The 19,344-nt window shown below is 41.5% G+C and overlaps 1 protein-coding gene across 1 annotated transcript in view; it reads left to right on the top strand.

The window, feature by feature from the left end:
* The first annotated feature begins 3,252 nt into the window (after positions 1–3,252).
* Positions 3,253–19,344, top strand: part of PDZD8 (PDZ domain containing 8) — a 76,890-nt gene continuing 60,798 nt past the window's right edge. Inside the window, exon 1 of the mRNA XM_052660692.1 lies at positions 3,253–4,136. Within this exon, the coding sequence (XP_052516652.1) occupies positions 3,253–4,136 (884 nt within the window). The remainder of the gene's footprint in view (positions 4,137–19,344) is intronic.

The following is a 19,344-nucleotide window of genomic DNA, read 5'->3' as shown; positions in this document are numbered from 1 at the left end:
AAGTGGGCAAAGAATATTTTAAGATGCATAATGCATTAACGCACAATTTGAAGTATCTCAATAATATGAAGATTACTCAGACAATCTTCCACCTCACCTCCAGCTTCTGTGATGTTTAGTACAACGTGAACGTGTTATTGGCTCAGTCCTGTCTGACTCTTTGTGACCCCATGGACTTTAGCTCACCAGGCACTTCTTGTCTATGAAACTTCCCAGGCAAGAATACTGCAGTGGGTTGACATTTCCTTCTCCAGGGGATCTTTCCTACCCAGGGATCGAACCCAGGTCCTCTGCATCGCAGGCAAATTCTTTACCCTCTGAGTCATCAGGGAAGCCTTACTACAATGGTGCAGGAGTATTACAAAGGTTTTTGGTGGATATTAAGGGTCTACATTTCCCACTGGGGTTGAAACAGTGTAGAACTGAGACAGCAGCCCAGAAGCAGAGGCAGGAGCCAGAGGTGATCACAGGAAGAGAGGCTGCTTGGAGCTCCCAGATATCCCTGCAGGGTTCTGGACTTCCACAGGATGTGGAATATGGTTTGGAGCCTAGTTCTCTCATCAGGATTACATTTTCATAGTAAAGGAGCCATTCTGGTCTCATACCTGGGCATGCTGCTGCTGCTGCTAAGTCGCTTCAGTCGTGTCTGACTCTGTGGGACCCCATAGATGGCAGCTTACCAGGCTCCTCAGTCCCTGGGATTCTCCAGGCAAGAACACTGGAGTGTGTTGCCATTTCCTTCTCCAATGCATGAAAGTGAAAAGTGAAAGTGAAGTCGCTCAGCTGTGTTAGACTCTTAGCGACCCCATGGACTGCAGCCTACCAGGCTCCTCCGTCCATGGGATTTTCCAGGCAAGAATACTGGAGTCGGTCGCCGTTGCCTTCTCCAACTTGGGCACGAGTAAGTAAGATGAGATCAGCTTGGTTCCAAAGTTCTATACCTGCTCCAGCTGGGTCAGAATTCTGTTTTCGTTCTAGACTTGCCCAGACTCAGGACAGTCACTGGCTTGGGGATCTTACAGGACTAGAGAGGAGCCCTGCCCTGGCCCCTTAAGGCTATCCAGAACCAACGAGACTTTTAGGTATGGAGTATTCTGACCTTTAGTTCAGAAAACTAAGATCATGGCATCTGGTCCCATCACTTCATGGCAAATAGATGGGGAAACAGTGGAAACAGTGACAGACTATTTTGGGGGGCTCCAAAATCACTGCAGATGGTGACTGCAGCCATGAAATTAAAACATGCTTGCTCCTTGGAAGAAAAGCATGACCAACCTAGACAGCTTAAAAAGCAGAGACATTACTTTGCTAACAAAGTCCATCTAGTCAAAGCTATGGTTTTTCCAGTAGTCATGTATGGATGTGAGAGTTGGACTATAAAGAAAGCTGAGTGCCGAAGAATTGATGCCTTTGAACTGTGGTGTCGGAGAAGACTCTTGAGAGTCCCTTGGACTGCAAGGAGATCCAACCAGTCCATCCTAAAGGAAATCAGTCCTGAATATTCATTGGAAGGACTGATGCTGAAGCTGAAACTCCAATACTTTGGCCACCTGATGCAAAGAACTTGACTCATTTGAAAAGACCCTGATTCTGGCAAAGATTGAAGGCAGGAGGAGAAGGGGACAACAGAGGATGAGATGGTTGGATGGCATCACAGACTCGATGGACATGAGTTTGACTAAACTCCGGGAGTTGGTGATGAACAGGGAGGCGTGGCATGCTGCAGTCCATAGGGTCCCAAAGAGTCCGACACCACTGAGCGACTGAACTGAACTGAACTGATCTGATCCGTGTGGGAGTAGGGGCAGATCTTTGTGTTGTCCCTGTGGTTGGAGCACAAAAGCATTTATGATGTAACCAGACGGCAGGGGGAGTAACATTGTTGCTGGGCAACCTGGCTTCATTAACTCTATGGCTTTCCTCAAGGGGCTACCCTGTGCAAAATTTCCTAGTCTTTCCTCACCTCCCTCTCCCTCTTTCCCAACTCCCCCTTCCTGTGCCCCAGGGAACCAATCAGCCCCCTTCCAACTCTAGCAATCTTGTTATCCTAGTGCAGAGTGGTGACCGAGGACTTAGGGTTTAGTTTTAGACAAACCAGGCTCCATTGTGTAACCCAGCAACTTCCTTTGCCTCTGTGCAGCGTTTGCATTTGTAAAACGGATGCTGGCTAACTAAAACTGGTGGCTAACTAAAACTGTCTCTTAAATGGACTAAATGTGGCAATACACTCAGGGGCTTAACGCACTCCAAGAGCTTGACGGTGACTATTCATCTTCCAATCATCTAGCAAGTTCATCTCACTCCTCATTCATTCCTTGTAGCCGTTCTTTTCTGTCCTTCTGGTTTAAATCTCAAATATCTATCTAGGTTAGTTCGCATCTGAAGCTTTTTTTTTGGTTTGTCCCTCCTTCCCAGGGCCCACCCTCTGCGGACGCAGAGCGTCTGTTGGTCAGGCTGATGGTCGGTTACGGCAGTCTCCGAGGCAATGCAATCTTGTCCTCGGCTTGGAAAGTCTCCGAACCGCTAGCTCAGATCTTCTGCGGCGCGGCCCTGCATGGAAAGCCGCCAGCCCATTCTCAGGGGCGCGAGTGGAAGAATCACACTGCAGCAGAGGTAACAGACAGGGACCGAGGCCAATGAAGGGGGATGGGCGCATTAGAAGATAACGGGATGACCGGGATCAAGAACACGCCGCCACGCCCTCTCCGCCCGGCCTCTTCTCCTCCAGCCGGTGGCCCCAGTTATCCCCCTAGATCCGGACAGCGGCTTCCGAAGTGACAGCCACGTGGACTGCGGGGGACTAGAATGTTGCCATGGGGGGCGGGGCTGGAAGGGCGCCTGAGAGGTGAAGAAGGACCCGCGTACGCATGCTCGGGCGCCGGCTGCCAGGCGACGCCGCCGGGAGCGAGTACGCTCCTGACGTCACGCGCCGCTCGTCCAATGAGCGGCGGTCGGAGGGAGGCGCCGTTCCGCCCCCTCCCGCCTCCGCCGCCGCCGCCTCCGCCGCCACCACGGCAGCCGCCTCCGGGAGTGTCTGAGGGGGCGCGGGGCCGCCGCAGGCTCGGGCGCCGCATCGCGCGGTCCGGAGCCGCCGGACGAGGCCCAGCGTGCCGCTTGCTCCGACTCCCGCCGCCCGATGTCCTCAAGATGGAGGCAGCGGGGAGGGCGGCGTGAAGAAAGCGGCGCTGTGGGCGCTGGGGCAAGGGCCCGGGCGTCCCGGGCGGAGGCGGCGGCGGCGGCGGCGGCGGCGGGATGGGGCTGCTTCTCATGATCCTGGCGTCGGCCGTGCTGGGCTCCTTCCTCACGCTCCTCACCCAGTTCCTGCTGCTCTACCGCAAACAGCCCGAGCCGCCGCCGGACGAGGCCGCCCGCGCGGCCGACGGCTTCCGCTACATCAAGCCGGTGCCGGGCCTGCCCCTGAGAGAGTACCTTTATGGCGGCGGCGGCGGCGGCGGCGGCGGGGCTGAGGAGCCCTCTGGCGGGCCCCCCGAGGGCGGCGCGACCCCTGCCCCCGAGACCCCCGCCCCGCCGACGCGGGAGACCTGCTACTTTCTCAACGCCATCATCCTGTTCTTGTTCCGGGAGCTGAGGGACACCGCACTGGCCCGCCGCTGGGTCACCAAGAAGATCAAGGTGGAGTTCGAGGAGCTGCTGCAGACCAAGACGGCTGGGCGCCTGCTGGAGGGACTGAGCCTGCGGGACGTGTTCCTGGGCGAGACCGTGCCCTTCATCAAGACCATCCGGCTCCTCGGGCCCGTAGCGCCCTCGGCCACCGGGGAGCCCGACGGCCCCGAGGGGGAGGCGCTGCCCCCCGCCACCACCCCCGAGGAGCTGGCCTTCGAAGCGGAGGTGGAGTACAACGGGGGCTTCCACCTGGCCATCGACGTGGACTTGGTCTTCGGCAAGTCCGCTTACCTATTCGTCAAGCTCTCACGGGTGGTGGGGAGGCTGCGCTTCGTCCTCACCCGCGTGCCCTTCACCCACTGGTTCTTCTCTTTCGTGGAGGACCCGCTGATCGACTTCGAGGTGCGCTCCCAGTTCGAAGGGCGGCCCCTGCCCCAGCTCACCTCCTTCATCGTCAACCAGCTCAAGAAGATCATCAAGCGCAAGCACACCCTCCCGAGTTACAAGATCAGGTGAGAGGAAGGTTGCGGGGGAAGGTCGCCCGGGCGCTAGGGCCCCCTGGCTGCTGGGACCCTGAGCCTGGCAGGGCACTGCCTCCGTCGTTGGGTGGGAAGGGCAAAGACTTAAACAGCCCCTGCTTTCCAGGGCTCTTCCCCACCCTGGACGGGGCCCTCGATTAAGTGCCCACATTCTTTGCTTCCGAAGGGCATTAATAAGGAGCTGGAAGCCTTTCCGTGTGCTCTTGGTCATCCACGGTGCTGTCAGCATATTGAAAACGGAAGGGAAGTCCCTCCTTCCCCGGACGGCTCTGGGACTGTTGAGAAACTATTTCTCTAGGTGGTTGCTGCATTGAGGGCAGCCTTGCAGCATCGCCTCGGCCACACTGAGAAACTGTTCGTGGATACCAAGTACAGGCATGAGGAGTGTGCTGGGAGCCCAGAGCTGTTGTATTTTGCAACCGCAGGCCAGTTTTGCCGTGGTGCTTTGGCAACTTTCAAGGCAGAGGCAGCATCTATCGGAAAGGAATACTTTTCCACTGCAAATTGGAAACGAGTTGGGAGCCTATACATCTTGTACTTCTCTGTACCTTTTGTGTTAATGTCGTCTAGGGTAAATTCTGTAGCACAACCCCAGGCTGCCCCGTGACCTTTCAACTCTACTTGGCTGTAGGCTCCTCCCACAGTACCTGAAATTGCCCAACAGGTAGTATTTTAAGATGGGTAGTGATTTTAACTTTGTAAAGCCTACCTATATTTGGCGGCTTGATTTTTGTGTAGTATACTATTTTGATTAATGTACAAGGGTTTGGGTTTTTATTTATTTATTTTTAATATAAAAGTGGAAGGGGAAAAGAAGTTTTGTGGGGCTAGAGTCGGTGTTGAAGGGTCATATGTGGTTATTCTAAAACAGATACATTTTTAATTTTACGTAAAGTGTTTAACCCTTTTGGATTTTGTTCTTTACCATAAAATTATGTCAGCCTGGTATTTGGCTTACCTAGTTCCCTTTAGTGGAAGTTACATGTTGCTAGATCACTAACTTGCTACCACAGTTTAAAACGTCAATGACCCAGGTAATTAAGGAATGTTTTATGTTTGGGACAGAGTATTGACTTGTGTTATGTGGCAGGTTTACCTTAGTAATTGTGTTTGTTTAGGCTAATAGCACAGTGACAGCTTAAAACCATCAGGTGGCAGAAATTTATAATGGAAAAGTTCCATAGATTTGCAGAAGATGGTGAACTGGTCACTGTCTTGATTTCCTGTTCTGTGAAGTAGAACATAGTTTATGAAGCCTACTCTTTCAGCTCTGGAATATGTGACTAAATTCTCAATGAATGGCAGTGTTTAAGCAGTGAGGTGTTTATAGCAGTGTGTGGCTGAGAAAGTCATGAGAGAAAGTTGTTACAGATTTTGATATGTTTTCACAACTTCAGTTCTCATATTTTCTAAGTGGCTTTAAGATGCCAAAGACTTGACTAAGCTGTTACTAATATTTAGGGGTTATTTGCAGGATAGCCAGTGGTAACGGAGAAGGCAATGGCGCCCCACTCCAGTACTCTTGCCTGAAAACCCCATGGATGGAGGAGCCTGGTAGGCTGCAGTCCATGGGGTCGCTAAGAGTCTAACACAGCTGAGCGACTTTACTTTCACGCATTGGAAAAGGAAATGGCAACTCACTCCAGTGTTCTTGCCTGGAGAATCCCAGGGACGGTGGAGTCTGGTGTGCTGCCGTCTATGGGACACGACTGAAGTGACTTAGCAGCGGCAATGAGATTACATGTCATTTGAGTTGTTTGGTTGTTTGTTTTCAATGTTGACTTGAAATTCAGTTAAATCTGAAGGAAATTATGATTTTAGGGCTTATGGAGCCATTAATAGGTTTATTTCCTTTGAAGGAACTTTAGCACTGTTAAATTGAATAGCATCATCATTTAAAATATAGTCAAATTGCTTTTATTTATTGTATCCAAAAGGATTTTTAGAAAACCTAAAAATCTTCGGTGTGTTTGGGTGTTTATGATATTTCAACTTTTAAACCTTAAACGTTAAATGGTCACCTCCAGAAGTCTACACACTTGTGCTCTATATTCCAAAGCATTTCAGTAGTCAGTGAGTACTGCACAGAATATATCACTCAATTTGTAAATATTTACTGTGCATCTGCTATGTGCTTACCATTTTTCTGGGTACAGAGTTTCAATACAGTCTCAACCCTAATGGAGGTTGGAGTTTAGTGAGGATTGGATTAGCTGTACTTCATAAGATTTAGCTAGAATGTCATTGATGGGGTAACATTGAAGTCACTAGGAAGCTGATTTTAGTTTAGTAAAAGAAAATGATAGAAGTATGAGGATGGAGAGTGCTGCTTCAGAAAGTGTTGAGTTTTCTTATCTGTGTGTAGCTTTTCTGCCAGGAATATTTTAAACTACTGATGTTGTGGAGCAAATTCAAGTTTTAGCAAAGAGAATAAATTAAAATACATTTAAGATATGTCACAATTCTCATAATGAGAATTAAAATAGCTATGGTTTCTCCTTTTTTATAGATGGGGGAAGAGTGCTCAGAGTAGTTAAATAACTTGCTTAAAGTCACACAACTGTCAGATGGTGAAATGCAGCTCAGATAAAGCCAGACTACCCTTTTTTCTTAAACTATACTGTGTTGTCCTTAAGGGATTTTTAAAGTATGCCATCAGAATAATGTATGTGGGGGGTATCCTTCCAAATTAACTGAGAACTCTCAAGAGGCATATGACAGTACAGCTTTTTTTCCCCCTTAAATTAGAAGTTTTGCAAAAGATTCCTTTTAAATTTAAATCATAAGGTTAAATCTTTGGGTGCTGCTCTATTTAGCGTTTCATTTTTAATCCAGCAGATTTTGTTTCCAAATAGAAGGTCTTGCTAGTTTATCCTTTTTAGCTGTCTACTCTATTTAGTAGAGCTAAAGCAGGAAAGAAAACTGTTTTGAGTCTTAGGATCTTTTGGCACTTGGAATTATTATAAAGCAGAAATATCTTAACAGTTGGCCTTGTTGTCACTTCTTCCCCCTCCTCATTTGTTTTTCCATTTTCATGTTGCTAAAGTAAAAGTGTAAAGTGGCCCATCAGGGCTACCAGTTCTCATCAGATGAGAGGGCAGCTCAAGTGGTTGGCTGCTTTCTAAGGACCTAGCTGATAGACACTTCATTTTACCCAGCTAACATAGTTAGTAAAGGTTGTAGTATTTTTTTAATAAGTATACATTTTTTTACATATTATTCTAATTTTATTAATATTCCAGTGTCACTATCTCAGTGTTAATTTTTTTGATTTTTTTCTTAAAATGTACACTTTAAAATAGTAAAGCCATAATTTTAAAAATTATTATTAACCAAAAATTAGTCTTCAAGAGAAAAAGATTACCTTCAGTGTTCTATTCTTTTTTTTTTTTTTCTCAAAAATTTTTTTAAAATTCAATTTCCTATTAGCAGAGAATTGTGGGTTACCAGTGCTCTTGACTCTGTGGAGAACCCATCTTCAACATGAAATCTGAGTCATAGTCCTGAGGAGTTTAGGGTTTGCAAGTCAGATATTTAAGATTCTTACTGATGCTCCTCTTCCTAGGGTATCATTGCTGAATAGTCAGCAGTGGTTGCATACTGAAAGGCCAGATCTGGTTCGTAGGTACTTTCAATTTGGCCTGCACTATAGTTCTTTTGTTTCTTCATTGCCAGCATTTAAAAATGGAAAATATTGCATGATTTGGATTTCTGGCTTCTCTTAGGAAAATCTGGAAGATCTTAAAGCACTAGGCCTGCATTTGTCCTAGCAATAATAAGATGGGAGAGATGGAGTCTAGTCACAGCTGCAGGAAGCTGGTACATAGAGTGAGTCCCCACCCACTTGCTACATTTACTGATGACACTTGCCTGGCCTGCATTATATACATTTGAAATTGCTTACTAAATGAAGAACATTACTCTTGCTCTTCACTGCAAGTGGGAAGAGTGTCAGTAGCTGGGTAGTAGAGGGTGATCATTTTTATCCCTTTTTAAACATTATATCTTTGAAAAGCCTTTCACTGAACAACTTTATTTTATAAAAGATATCATTATAATGTTGAATGTTAAAAACATCATTCTATTGGAAATCTTTTTAAAATCCCTTGAACTGTTTCTCATTTATCTGATGTATAGTGATAGTAAGTAGACAGTGGCTGCTTTTCCCTTGAGTGCTGGACTTTTGCTTTAGTGCAAAGTGTGGGTCATCAATTAACTATGTATAAGTCTTTACTTCTCTGAGTTACAAATAAGGGGGCATCTACTTATTGACACTATTTGAATTTAATAAATGAGTATGGAACAAATATTGGAAAACTTCACTTTTCAAGTTCATGGAATGTCTTCTGAGCATGACTGTTTTGTCAAAACTGTTTCATTCAATGTTCTGATACATATTTGTAGAAAATTTTCACATATTCTTAATGACTGGAGATTGAGGATAGGTTTGTATTTAGTTCGATAGGTTCTTTTAGCATAATTATCTGTATCTTCTCTAATATATGATTAATTTCAGAGAACTAAATTAGGCTTGGTCTGGAAAGCTTCATACTCTATAATGTAGCTTGTAATTGTGTTATTTCTTCCTTGGTCTGAGATGAGAAAGAAAAACATTTATTCTTAATGTTAATTATAACTTTTAAAAATTTTATTGAATATTGGAAGTAAAGATAGTTTCTAGTAATCAATGTCTTCTTAAAAATTTTCAAAGTGAATTCTCTGAAAGCTGACAAAATCATTTGTAAAGTTAAATGTATTCTATTGTGTTTATTCACTTACACTTTCATACTTTTCTTTCTGTATATGGACTGCTTTTAAAAGATATCTTTGCTTAGGCTGGAAAGTACTTTAAAATAGCTACTAATCATAATTTTACTTACTCATATTGGTAGGAAATAAAGTTCACCTTTGGTTCTTTGGGATAGTGAAGACAAAGACATTGGGATATCACTCTAGCTATTCTAGAGTAATGATGTAATGTATTAGCTAATTTTTCATTTGTTATTTCTTGTACTTCTGCTCAGATGAGTATCTTACATATATGGAATTGTAAGATAACATTGTCTTAGATAATAATTGTCATTTTTAAAATAGTCACTTATTTTTAGTAACTATTTCCTGAAGACTACCATACCAGGTGGAGAAGGAAATGGCAACCCACTCCAGTATTCTTGCCTGGACAATTCCATGGACAGAATGGGCTAAGTCCATGGGGTCGCAAACAGTTGGACAATACTGAGTGACTAAAACACACACACACACACACACCATGCCTAGTGTTGTGGTTGGACAATACTGAGTGACTAAAACACACACACACACACACACACACACACCATGCCTAGTGTTGTGGTTGGACAATACTGAGTGACTAACACACACACACACACACACACACACACACACACACACACCATACCTAGTGTTGTGGTTGGATAATACTGAGTGACACACACACACACACACACCCCATACCTAGTGTTGTGGTTGGACAATACTGAGTGACTAAAACACACACACACACACACACACCCCCATACCTAGTGTTGTGGTAAGAGTATGATGATAAAAATGGTTATAGTGTAGTTCATGCTTTCAAGCTGGTTACTCTTCCTGGGAAAAACAAAAAACAGTTAAAGATCATTATACTGGCTTTTGTATATATCTAAGACCTTCAGTTTTGTGAGAAATAAAGAGGAGCAATCAGTGTCTGCTAGGCAAACACTTGATTACTTTGTGCTGTGTAATATTTTGTGACCTTGGAATACCTGAGTATGCTCCAGTTTAGTGCTGGTTTTAACTTCTTGCAAGTTGGGTTTTCTTCAGCTATTTTGAGTTATTATGATTTAGACATTTAAAACTCTTTAGATGGAAAATAGTATATTGAACATTAAATCTTTGCTCTAAAAATTTGACTTACATATTGAAAAGAGAAGAATAATAATGAGAAAGCTGTTGGTGTCTAATCAGTAGTGTAGAGATCTGTTGGCTTCTGAGAAAGCCCTACTGTGTTACTGGAAATAGCCAAAGCAGATCACTATAAAGTAGATTGCCTTGAAGGAGCATGCCTGATCAAACACTTAATATTGACTTATAAATATTACTAGTCTATCATATGAGATAGAGTCACAGGTGATAAAATCAGTTTGCTAACTATATGCAAAGCACTGTGTGTGTACTTCCATATACTTGCTATCTTTTTTCATAGTTCCAGGAACTGTGTAGGAGAAGTTGGTATCTCATTTTTACAGAGATGTTGGAAACTGGAGACTTCCAGGGGGTTAGTGACTTTCTCAGAGTCCTTTTAAAAAGTCCTGGACTCCCAAAGCCATGCTGTGTTTTTTCTACGGAGGTAAATCAATGGTTACTCTAAATACACCAGGAGTTTGCAAACAAACTGGTGCCAGACTCACAAATTAAGAATGGCTTTTGCATTTTTTAACTTTACATTTTAAAGTTGTTCAAACAAAAAGAAGAATGTGCAACAGACCATATTCGCCCATGGATTCTAAAATATTTCCTTTCTGGTCCATTATTAAAAAAGGTTTGCTAATCTCTGGTCTAAACCCTGAAACAGAAAGCCCTTAAAAAAAAAAAAAGTTGTGCTTAAGTGTATACAAAAAGGAACATGTGTGCATATACAGTACGTTGAAAGGTACTTTTAAACCTTTTTTTGAGGGTCCTATCTTTTTGGAAAGCTAGTGATAACTGTGGTACTTTGCAGAAAAATGCATGAACAGTTTAATTTCATGGGATTTTTGGTCCCCTGGAAACCTGTCTGGGATTCTTAGCCCAGGTTGCATAGTAAACACAAAGGAATACAATTTTGTTCCCATAAATACAACTAGAACTAATCTTCTGAAATAAATATTAAGCACTTCATACTTTTGCTGGCCTTATTATATGGCTTCTATGGCTCACTGACCCAGCATTTCTTCCCTTCTCGTTCTCCGTACCCTCGGAACATTGTCACCAGGAAACAAGTGCTGTTAAATCCCTTTGTTTCTTTCTAGAGTCATAGGACCTACCAACACTTTGTCATGACATCAGAGCATATCACACTTCGTTGGAAAGTTGTAAAGCACCTACCTGGTCATTAGCAGAAGTTTTACAGAGTAGTTTCAAAATCTCTCTTGCCAAATTGCTGCTGCTGCTAAGTCACTTCAGTCATGTCCGACTCTGTGCGACCCCATGGACTGCAGCCTACCAGGCTCCTCCATCCATGGGATTTTCCAGGCAAGAGTACTGGAGTGGGGTGCCATTGCCTTCTCTGTGCCGAACTGCTAGGACTCCGATAAAACCACATACTTTTGTAAGGAAAAATGAGGTGTTAAGTGTTAATAATTTACCTTCAAATGAGTAGAACTGCAGGTGTTACAGTGAGGCTGCCAGTACTGTGGAATTATTTCATCCTTTTGTTTGAGGCTACAGAGAAGTACTTCAGGTATCTATTCCAATATATAGAGTTTTGGATTACCGTATACCTTAATTCAGCACTCTGCTGCTCAAAATGACCTTGGACAAAAGGCTTTTATCTTCTCTTAGTCTCAGTTTCCATATTTGTAAAATGGAGATGAAATAATATCTATCTAATTAGAGATAATAAATGTCATATATGATACCTACTGAATAAATATATCTTTGCTTTAGTAACTAATTGAATGTACACATTTATTGATTATCCTACATTTGTCACGTTTTGCTAGAGGTATGTCAGAAATTTGTTAGGTGATACCGTAAAAAAAATTTCTCTTTTCAAATGAGTGGTAAGCTCATTGTAAAAAAAATAGAAACAGGGGAAACCTAACTGTTAGAGAAAATCACAGTGGAAAATCTCCTGTAATATGTTTTCTTAAAGAAAACTGTTAAAAGTCAGGGACTATTCTTCCATATTTTTTTCTAAATGTATTCTAATTTGTTGTTGTTCAGTCACTAAGTCATGTCAGATTTAGTGTGACCCTGTGGATTGCAGCACCGCAGGCTTCCCTGTCCTTTACTGTCTCCTGGAGTTTGCTTAAATTCATGTCCATTGAGTCGGTGATGCTATCTAACCATCTGATCCTCTGCCACCCTCTTCTTCTCCTGCCTTTAATCTTTCCCAGCAGCAGGGTCTTTTCCAGTGAGTTGGCTCTTCACCTCAGGTGGCCAGAGTATTGGAGCTTCCCTCTGTCCATGGGATCCTCCCAGCAAGAACACTAGAACAGGTTGCCATTTCCTCCTCCAGGGGATCTTACCTACCCAGGGAATCCAGCCAGTGTCTCCCGCATTGGCAGGTGGATTCTTTACCCCCTAGTGCCACCTGGGAAGCCCCTGTAATTTGTTACTAGTTTATAAAAACAGTTGGTATCCCACTGTTAGCATCTTGCTTGCTTTGTTTGTTTTATTCACTGTATCATAGGTTTTTAAATCTTAGGTTTTATCTTGCTTTATTTTCTTTTTAAAGGTGCTTGGAATTACACTGATTGCAAGTACCACAAGTTAACCAATTTCTTGTTGATTTTTTTCCCCCAGTTTTCCACTAATATATATAATGGTACCACAGACATTTCTCTATCTATATATCTTTGAGTAGAAACTAGTTTTTTTCTTGTGATTTGTTTTTTTGAAGGAGTATGTTTTATTTTGTTTTGTTTTTCCCCCATTTTTTTTGCCAGTGTTCAAGTAGTATTTAGGAGCATTAAGGAGTTGAAAATATACTCCTCTCCCTTTTAATTTCATTCCTCGATAAACCCATTGTTAAATTTGTGGTGTATACCCAGCTCTGTGCTCAATCACAGGTACATCAATACAAGCCTTTGAGGCGTACACCAAACTCTTACACTCAAACACACATATACAAGCCTCTTATATACTGAAGAGGTGCCTGTCTCCTCTCTTTCCCTCCCTCTCCATGTCCCCATCCTTTTCTCCTTAATAAAAAAATGGGGAGTGTAATATAAATGTGACCCTGAAAATTGGTTTGTAGGTGTAACACGAACATCCCTCCAGGTAGTATGTATAGGTCTAATTCACTGATTTATTCCACTCCTGGCCATACCTTATTTTCTCTATCTCTTATTTTCTCTGGCTCTGACCTTACATTCTATACCTCTTGCTCTTACTTAGTTTGTTCCAGCCTCCTGAGGGTTCTCACACTCCAATCTTGCAGCCATCCCGAGGCCTTGGCTAGTTGTTCTCCAGGAATATTTTTTCCACAGATAGCCCAAGAGCTCACCCTGTCACTTTTCAGGTCCTTGCCTCCTTATCACCTTTTAGTTATCCTATATAAAAAGTACATTAGCATGTTATATGGAATTATTATTTTTTTTGCACAGACTTTTTACTGACACATTATGTGTGTGTTTCTGTGTGCGATATAGAAACTGCCCAAATCCTAAGGATACACTTAAATTCTCACAAAGTGAACTCAGCCTTGTAACTGAAGTGTTGGAATTTTGAATTTAGTCTGAAGAATACCTGTTAGTTGACTTTCTTTAAATGAAATGTATAGAATATATTAACTTTTTTTTTTTAATGGTTGAAGGTTGTCGTTATAAACACAGACTGATGATGTAATCCAATTCTGATTGTAAAATCAGTACTGAAGAGGAATGCCTTCTCTCCCAACACACATACATGCACACAAATGATGCTAATTGAGGTTTCCAAAAGTTCGCAGTGCTGACTTCAAGGTCTGTCAGGCATCTTATGGACACCATCTCTCTTCCTCTGATTCTTACAAAGACAAAACATGAATCCATTTGCACCCTTCTCTAACACTCTAGAAACCTTGGTTTTTGATTTCACATTCTTTGGAAAGGTCAGTATTGATAAACTAGATTATCATCCTTCCCTTGGACTGATATAGAATAACAATAAAACTTATTTCCACATAATTACCAGTTTTCTTAAAACCAGCTGAATGCTTCAGAACATGTATTTCTTCTGTAATCAGCACATTGGGTCTTATTTTATGCCCATGAATTCTTTATATATTGTAGGGGGAGTGGAGCTGATGATATGCTAGGTGAATTACTGAAATATCTGTGCTTTGATTTGCGTAACTTTGATTAAAAAGCTGCACAATTTCCCCCTCCCCAGCATAATTAGTTTTTCTTGATATGTACTTAAAACAAACATGCTGATTAGCAAGCACAACAGTAAAGATCTTTAGAAGAGTTTATTCTTTTGTATCTGGCTTTCCAGGTGGCTCAGTACTAAAGAATCTGCCTGTAGCGCAGGAGACGCTGGGGAGACAGGTTTGATCCCCGGGGGGCGGGAAGAGCCGCTGGAGTAGAACATGGCAACCCACTCCCAGTATTCTTGCATGGAGAATCCCATGACAGAGGCCTGCTTGCAGAGTCGGACACAACTGAAGCGACTGAGCATGTGCACACTGTTTTGTGTTGAGTACCTGTTAATGTTTACTTGTTTCATTGGGTGAGGTATGTGGCTGTTATTGAATAGGTGTTTGTTTAGAAATGGTGTTTCTGCTAGGATCAACTCCATATCCTCCTAGATAATCTGCAGTTATAAGTGACTATTGTTTTTAGTTTAGTTTTTTTTTTTGCTGTAAAATCTTCAGTAGCAATATGGGGAGATAGTATTTCTGTTTAGTAGCTGGCTATAAGAATGTCTGTTTTGAAAATGACTGTGTTCTTAGTACAGCTGTTTCATGCAGGCATCAGTATCTACTAAACAGTATCTGGTGGTGTGTGCTAACTCATTGTCCTCCTCACAATAGCCTTTCATGCATGTAAGATTATACTCATACTCATTACTAAGGATGGATGTGGTTGCTGACTGCACAGTCTCTGCATTAGTTATTTGGTCAAGCAAGTAAATTATTCAAAGCTTTTAGTTCTGTGAAACTTCGTATAGCTGAAGTTAAGAGTCATTCTTCTATAGCTAATTTCATCATATGATAATTATTTTTATAACACACCGAAATTTTTGTTTTGTTCTCACCATTATTCAGTACAATATTCTGTAAAATTCAGGAGATGATATCTGGTCTATTTTAATATTTGGGAAGGTTATTAGTTCTCAATATTTAAGTTTGGATTTTAATCAGGACTAGAATTGCAGACTCTTAACATGGGAAGAATTTAAGTAAATGTTTGTAACGAAATATGGTAGCTTTTGTTTACTCATTCTGGAATGGTAGATAGCACAGATTTAGTTCAGGTATTTTGAAATTCGTGAAGTATAAGGAGACAAATCATGACAATCTTTGTAGTAAAGCCCATGAATATAGTTTATCTAAATGAAAGGCCATTTTAGGGATCAATTGCTTACCTTTATTTTAAGCTTCATGAAAGGTTAGAGTTTCAACGTAATTGGTCATAGGCCATGGTAAGAGACCTTCACGTTGTAGGTCGTGATGAACGTAAAAAGATAGATTTATTAGACGTGGTCAAGAGAATTGTTTTGGTTTCCTGAGCAACTCATCTCGATTGATACTTTCTCTCTCTCATGCATAGGATATCAGTTGACACTGACTCACCTTTGAGTCACCAGCTATTGAGTTCTTTAGTGAGGGACTTGTAGCCTCTGTTATCACTCTTATCAGCCTATATATAAAACCACTTCAGAAAATTTTGTAACATTTTAGACCTTGATTAGTCTATGCAGAATTAGGAGTTTGGATAAAAGTGAACCCCTCATATTAGGTAGAGGGTGTATGGATGAATGAGCAGGAGGGAAAGTTTTTTTGTAATATTATTTGTTATCCTTGTTTTTATTAGTTTCATTACCACTTAGAAGTGCTTTTTTCTCCCCAGGAGTACAGAAATTAAAATCATTTTCCCAAGTATGAACTTTATCCACCTAGTGTGCCCCAAGGAATTCCATAAATAGAACAATTCTGTGTGGGTTTCTTAAGGAAACCCATATCATAATATATTCAATTTAATATAAGCCTTTGTTTAAAAAGCTTAATGACACAGAAGTATAAAGGTGATACCTGAGGTAGGGAAGCATACTGGCTATTATTAACTTGTTTCTTTGCACTTGCAAGTTTATATCCACATAAAGGACACAGTTTTTAAAAGGTCAGCTAGTAGAGTGAAATCATGGTCATGTGAAATCTGAAGTCCAAGGAAGACAGACAGCTACAATCTTGAACATCATCCATGGTGAACGCTAAGTCCTGAGATGGTTCCTTGTGGAAGGGAAGAAGTTTGCTGTCTGACATGTCTCTAGGAGACCAGCCTTCAAATAAATAAAGTTTGACAGGAAATATTTCTAGAGCATCTCCCTATGCCAAATGCTTTATGTGAACTTTCTCATCTAATCCTGAGTAACCCTATAAGATAGGTTCTGATTATTTTTTTAATATAAATTTATTTATTTTAATAGGAGGCTAATTACTTTACAATATTATATTGATTTTGCCATACATCAACATGAATCCACCACGGGTAGGTTCTAATTATTATACTATGTTTACAGATGGAGAGCCTGAGGCTCTCAAAGTTGAAATAGCTTGCGCAGGTCTCAAAGCTAATAAGTGCTGGGCCTGAAATTCAAAACTAAGTCTTAACTAAAATCTGTGTCCTTACCACTGCTTTAAACTACCATGTTAAAAAGAAACTGAGAAGTGAGGGATGCTAAGTGCTTTACATTATTTCTTGTAATCCTTATAACAGCACTGTGAGATAGTTGTTATTATTGTCCTCCTTCTGATATGAGGAAACTGAGGCTTAAAGGCAAGAGTGGACTCAGGGTCATGTTGCTGCAAAGTGGCAGAACAGGACCCCAAGCCCCCCTGTCTGGCTCCAGAGTCTGCTCTTAACCGCTCTTCTGTTCTACCTGCGATAGATGTTTCCTCTCTTCAGGCAACTCCCTGTCTAGCTGGGGGGGTGGGAGGGGTGGGAGAACCACAGAGAGACAGACATGCAAACGGGGTGATTAGTGACAGAACAGAAGTGTGTGTAAAGTGCTTTTAGAGTACAGTTGAGGAAGCTGTGACCAGACGGTGGGGGTGGGGAGGGGGCTGCTGGTTAGACAGGAGGTGACTTTGAAGGAGAACTTGAATAGTGTAAATTAGGAACTTACCATCTGGGGCTAGTTACAAGATCAGAGTGATTAGCAAGCAGACAAGTCTTTCAGGAGAAAGAAATAATATGGCTGTGCTAACCTTGCTCAGTGGAGGAGCTTGACGTATGAATTGTCTTTTTAGTGTACTAACAGGTGAATTGTCTACATAAAATAGATTTGAAATTTAGCTCCATAGTTTCCCAATATAGAAAATAAAGAGTGTTTCGAACTACTTGTACTTTGTTTTCTTTCTCATTACACACGGTTTTGTATGTGTACCATACTTTGCATAATAATGGGCACCATACGAGTTATGACTAATAGAGGTTTGTGATGATGTTTAAATGCACCAGGAGAACTCTTTCTTTAAATGACTACTGAGGTGCCTCTGAAGAACAATGAATGGAGACACATTTTGAAACGATCACCACTGATTCATCTAGTTTATATATTTGGTCTAGGAGATTTGGGAGCACATTTAAGTTTGCTAGTTCCTAATGTGAGAAAGTCAAGACTGTCAGACTAAAAGGCAGAAACCACTCAGAACTCCCAGTGGCCTGCTCATATCTGCTTGTTCTGCTGCTCATTAGGCAAGATGTAGTGCTGTTTATGTTCCTGAGCCTGAGATAAGACTGGTCTCTGAGAGCCTGACTGTAATTGGTCTCTCCATTCTTGAACACAGTAAACCTTTGTTGAAGGGATGAGATGACATTTAAGCTGATTGTTGACGGATGGTGTGGCTTTAGACCTAGGGAGATGGGATGGAAGTTTAGTGTGGGTAGAAGAAATAGCAAAGGAACAGAATCAGGACACTGTGTACTATCTTTAGGGACATTAAGAAAGCCAGTTTGATGAGACTCAAGCACAGAGAAGGGAGAAAACTAGCATCTGTGTACCTGTTACCTGCTGAGAACTCTATGAGGTGCTTCACATGTGTGAACTCTCTAATTCATAGTCCTGTGAAGTAGCTTTTTATTTAAAGAAAATCAAGGACAAAGGCTCTTGTTTTGGGCTCAGAAAATAGTCTTTTTTAAGAAGAGGAAACATAATTTTAGAAGTCACAAAATTCTGAGTAATCATTGATAACCTGAACCAAGCTAGTGGGGAATGCAGAAGAATAGTAGAAGAGACAGTTTAGCAGTATGAAATTGGGGGAGTGGAGGTGAAACTGGATGGTCGTGAGGAGGAGGTACAAGTTAACTTCAGATTTGTAAGAGTTCATGAAATCAATGATGCCAATAAGAGAAAACAGGAGAGGACGAGCAAGTTTGAAGCAAAGGTATTCCATTTACTTTTAAGCATAAATATATGGAATTCATAGATGCAGTGAGAGCAAATGATGTTGCTAAGGAAAGTATAGAAGAGAAAGGAAAGAAAAAGAATCCAAGTTGTTTTAGTATACAGAATAAACTTCTAATTCTCCATTATGGGAAATTTCAAGGTTACTCAAAAGTTAAGAGAAATAGTTTGATAAACCCCATTATCTGTAGCCAGACAGTCATTAACTTGTAGTTACTTTTGATCAACTGTATCTTCCCATGCTCCCTTCCTTTGATTATTTTGAAACAGATAATTAGGAACTGGGACCATAATCTGTGTTTGTATGACTCTAAATCATGTTTACACAACACCTTGCCTCCTTGACAAGGCCTCCTCCAATCTCTATATGAATATTTTGAGAAATAGAAGGCAAGCAATGTTTCGAGACAGTTGTACCTTTTTTATTGTTATTATTATCTCTTAATTGGTAAAAAGTTTTCCATTTTATTGAGTTGAAAACTCTAGCTGATTTATTATTATGGCAAGGATGCAAGAACCCATGGTGAAGTCCAAAGTAGATTTAGGCCTGAGAATATTTTTACATTGGGTTTGTAGTAAAGCCTTTTCTCTAAAGATCACAGTGTTTGCAAACAGTTCTACTGCTGCCATGTGATGGAGATGTCACCAGCTGGCATTCAGGGTGCTTATAGAACAGTCTTGAAACATCTTAGAGCAAAAACATATTTTAGATGTTAAAAAAGATTCTCTCGGATCCACAAATGAGAAAAAGGCTTGGCATTTCTTGTAAGTGTAAAATTTTAAATATGTATTTTTAAAATGTTATCAAAGTAACATTTTAAAATTAAACATGGTTTTTCTTTTAAACTTTTACTGCAGTATA

This window comes from Budorcas taxicolor, chromosome 23 (assembly GCF_023091745.1).
Source record: "Budorcas taxicolor isolate Tak-1 chromosome 23, Takin1.1, whole genome shotgun sequence".
NCBI lineage: Eukaryota > Metazoa > Chordata > Mammalia > Artiodactyla > Bovidae > Budorcas > Budorcas taxicolor.
This window is presented reverse-complemented; position numbering and strand designations above follow the sequence as displayed.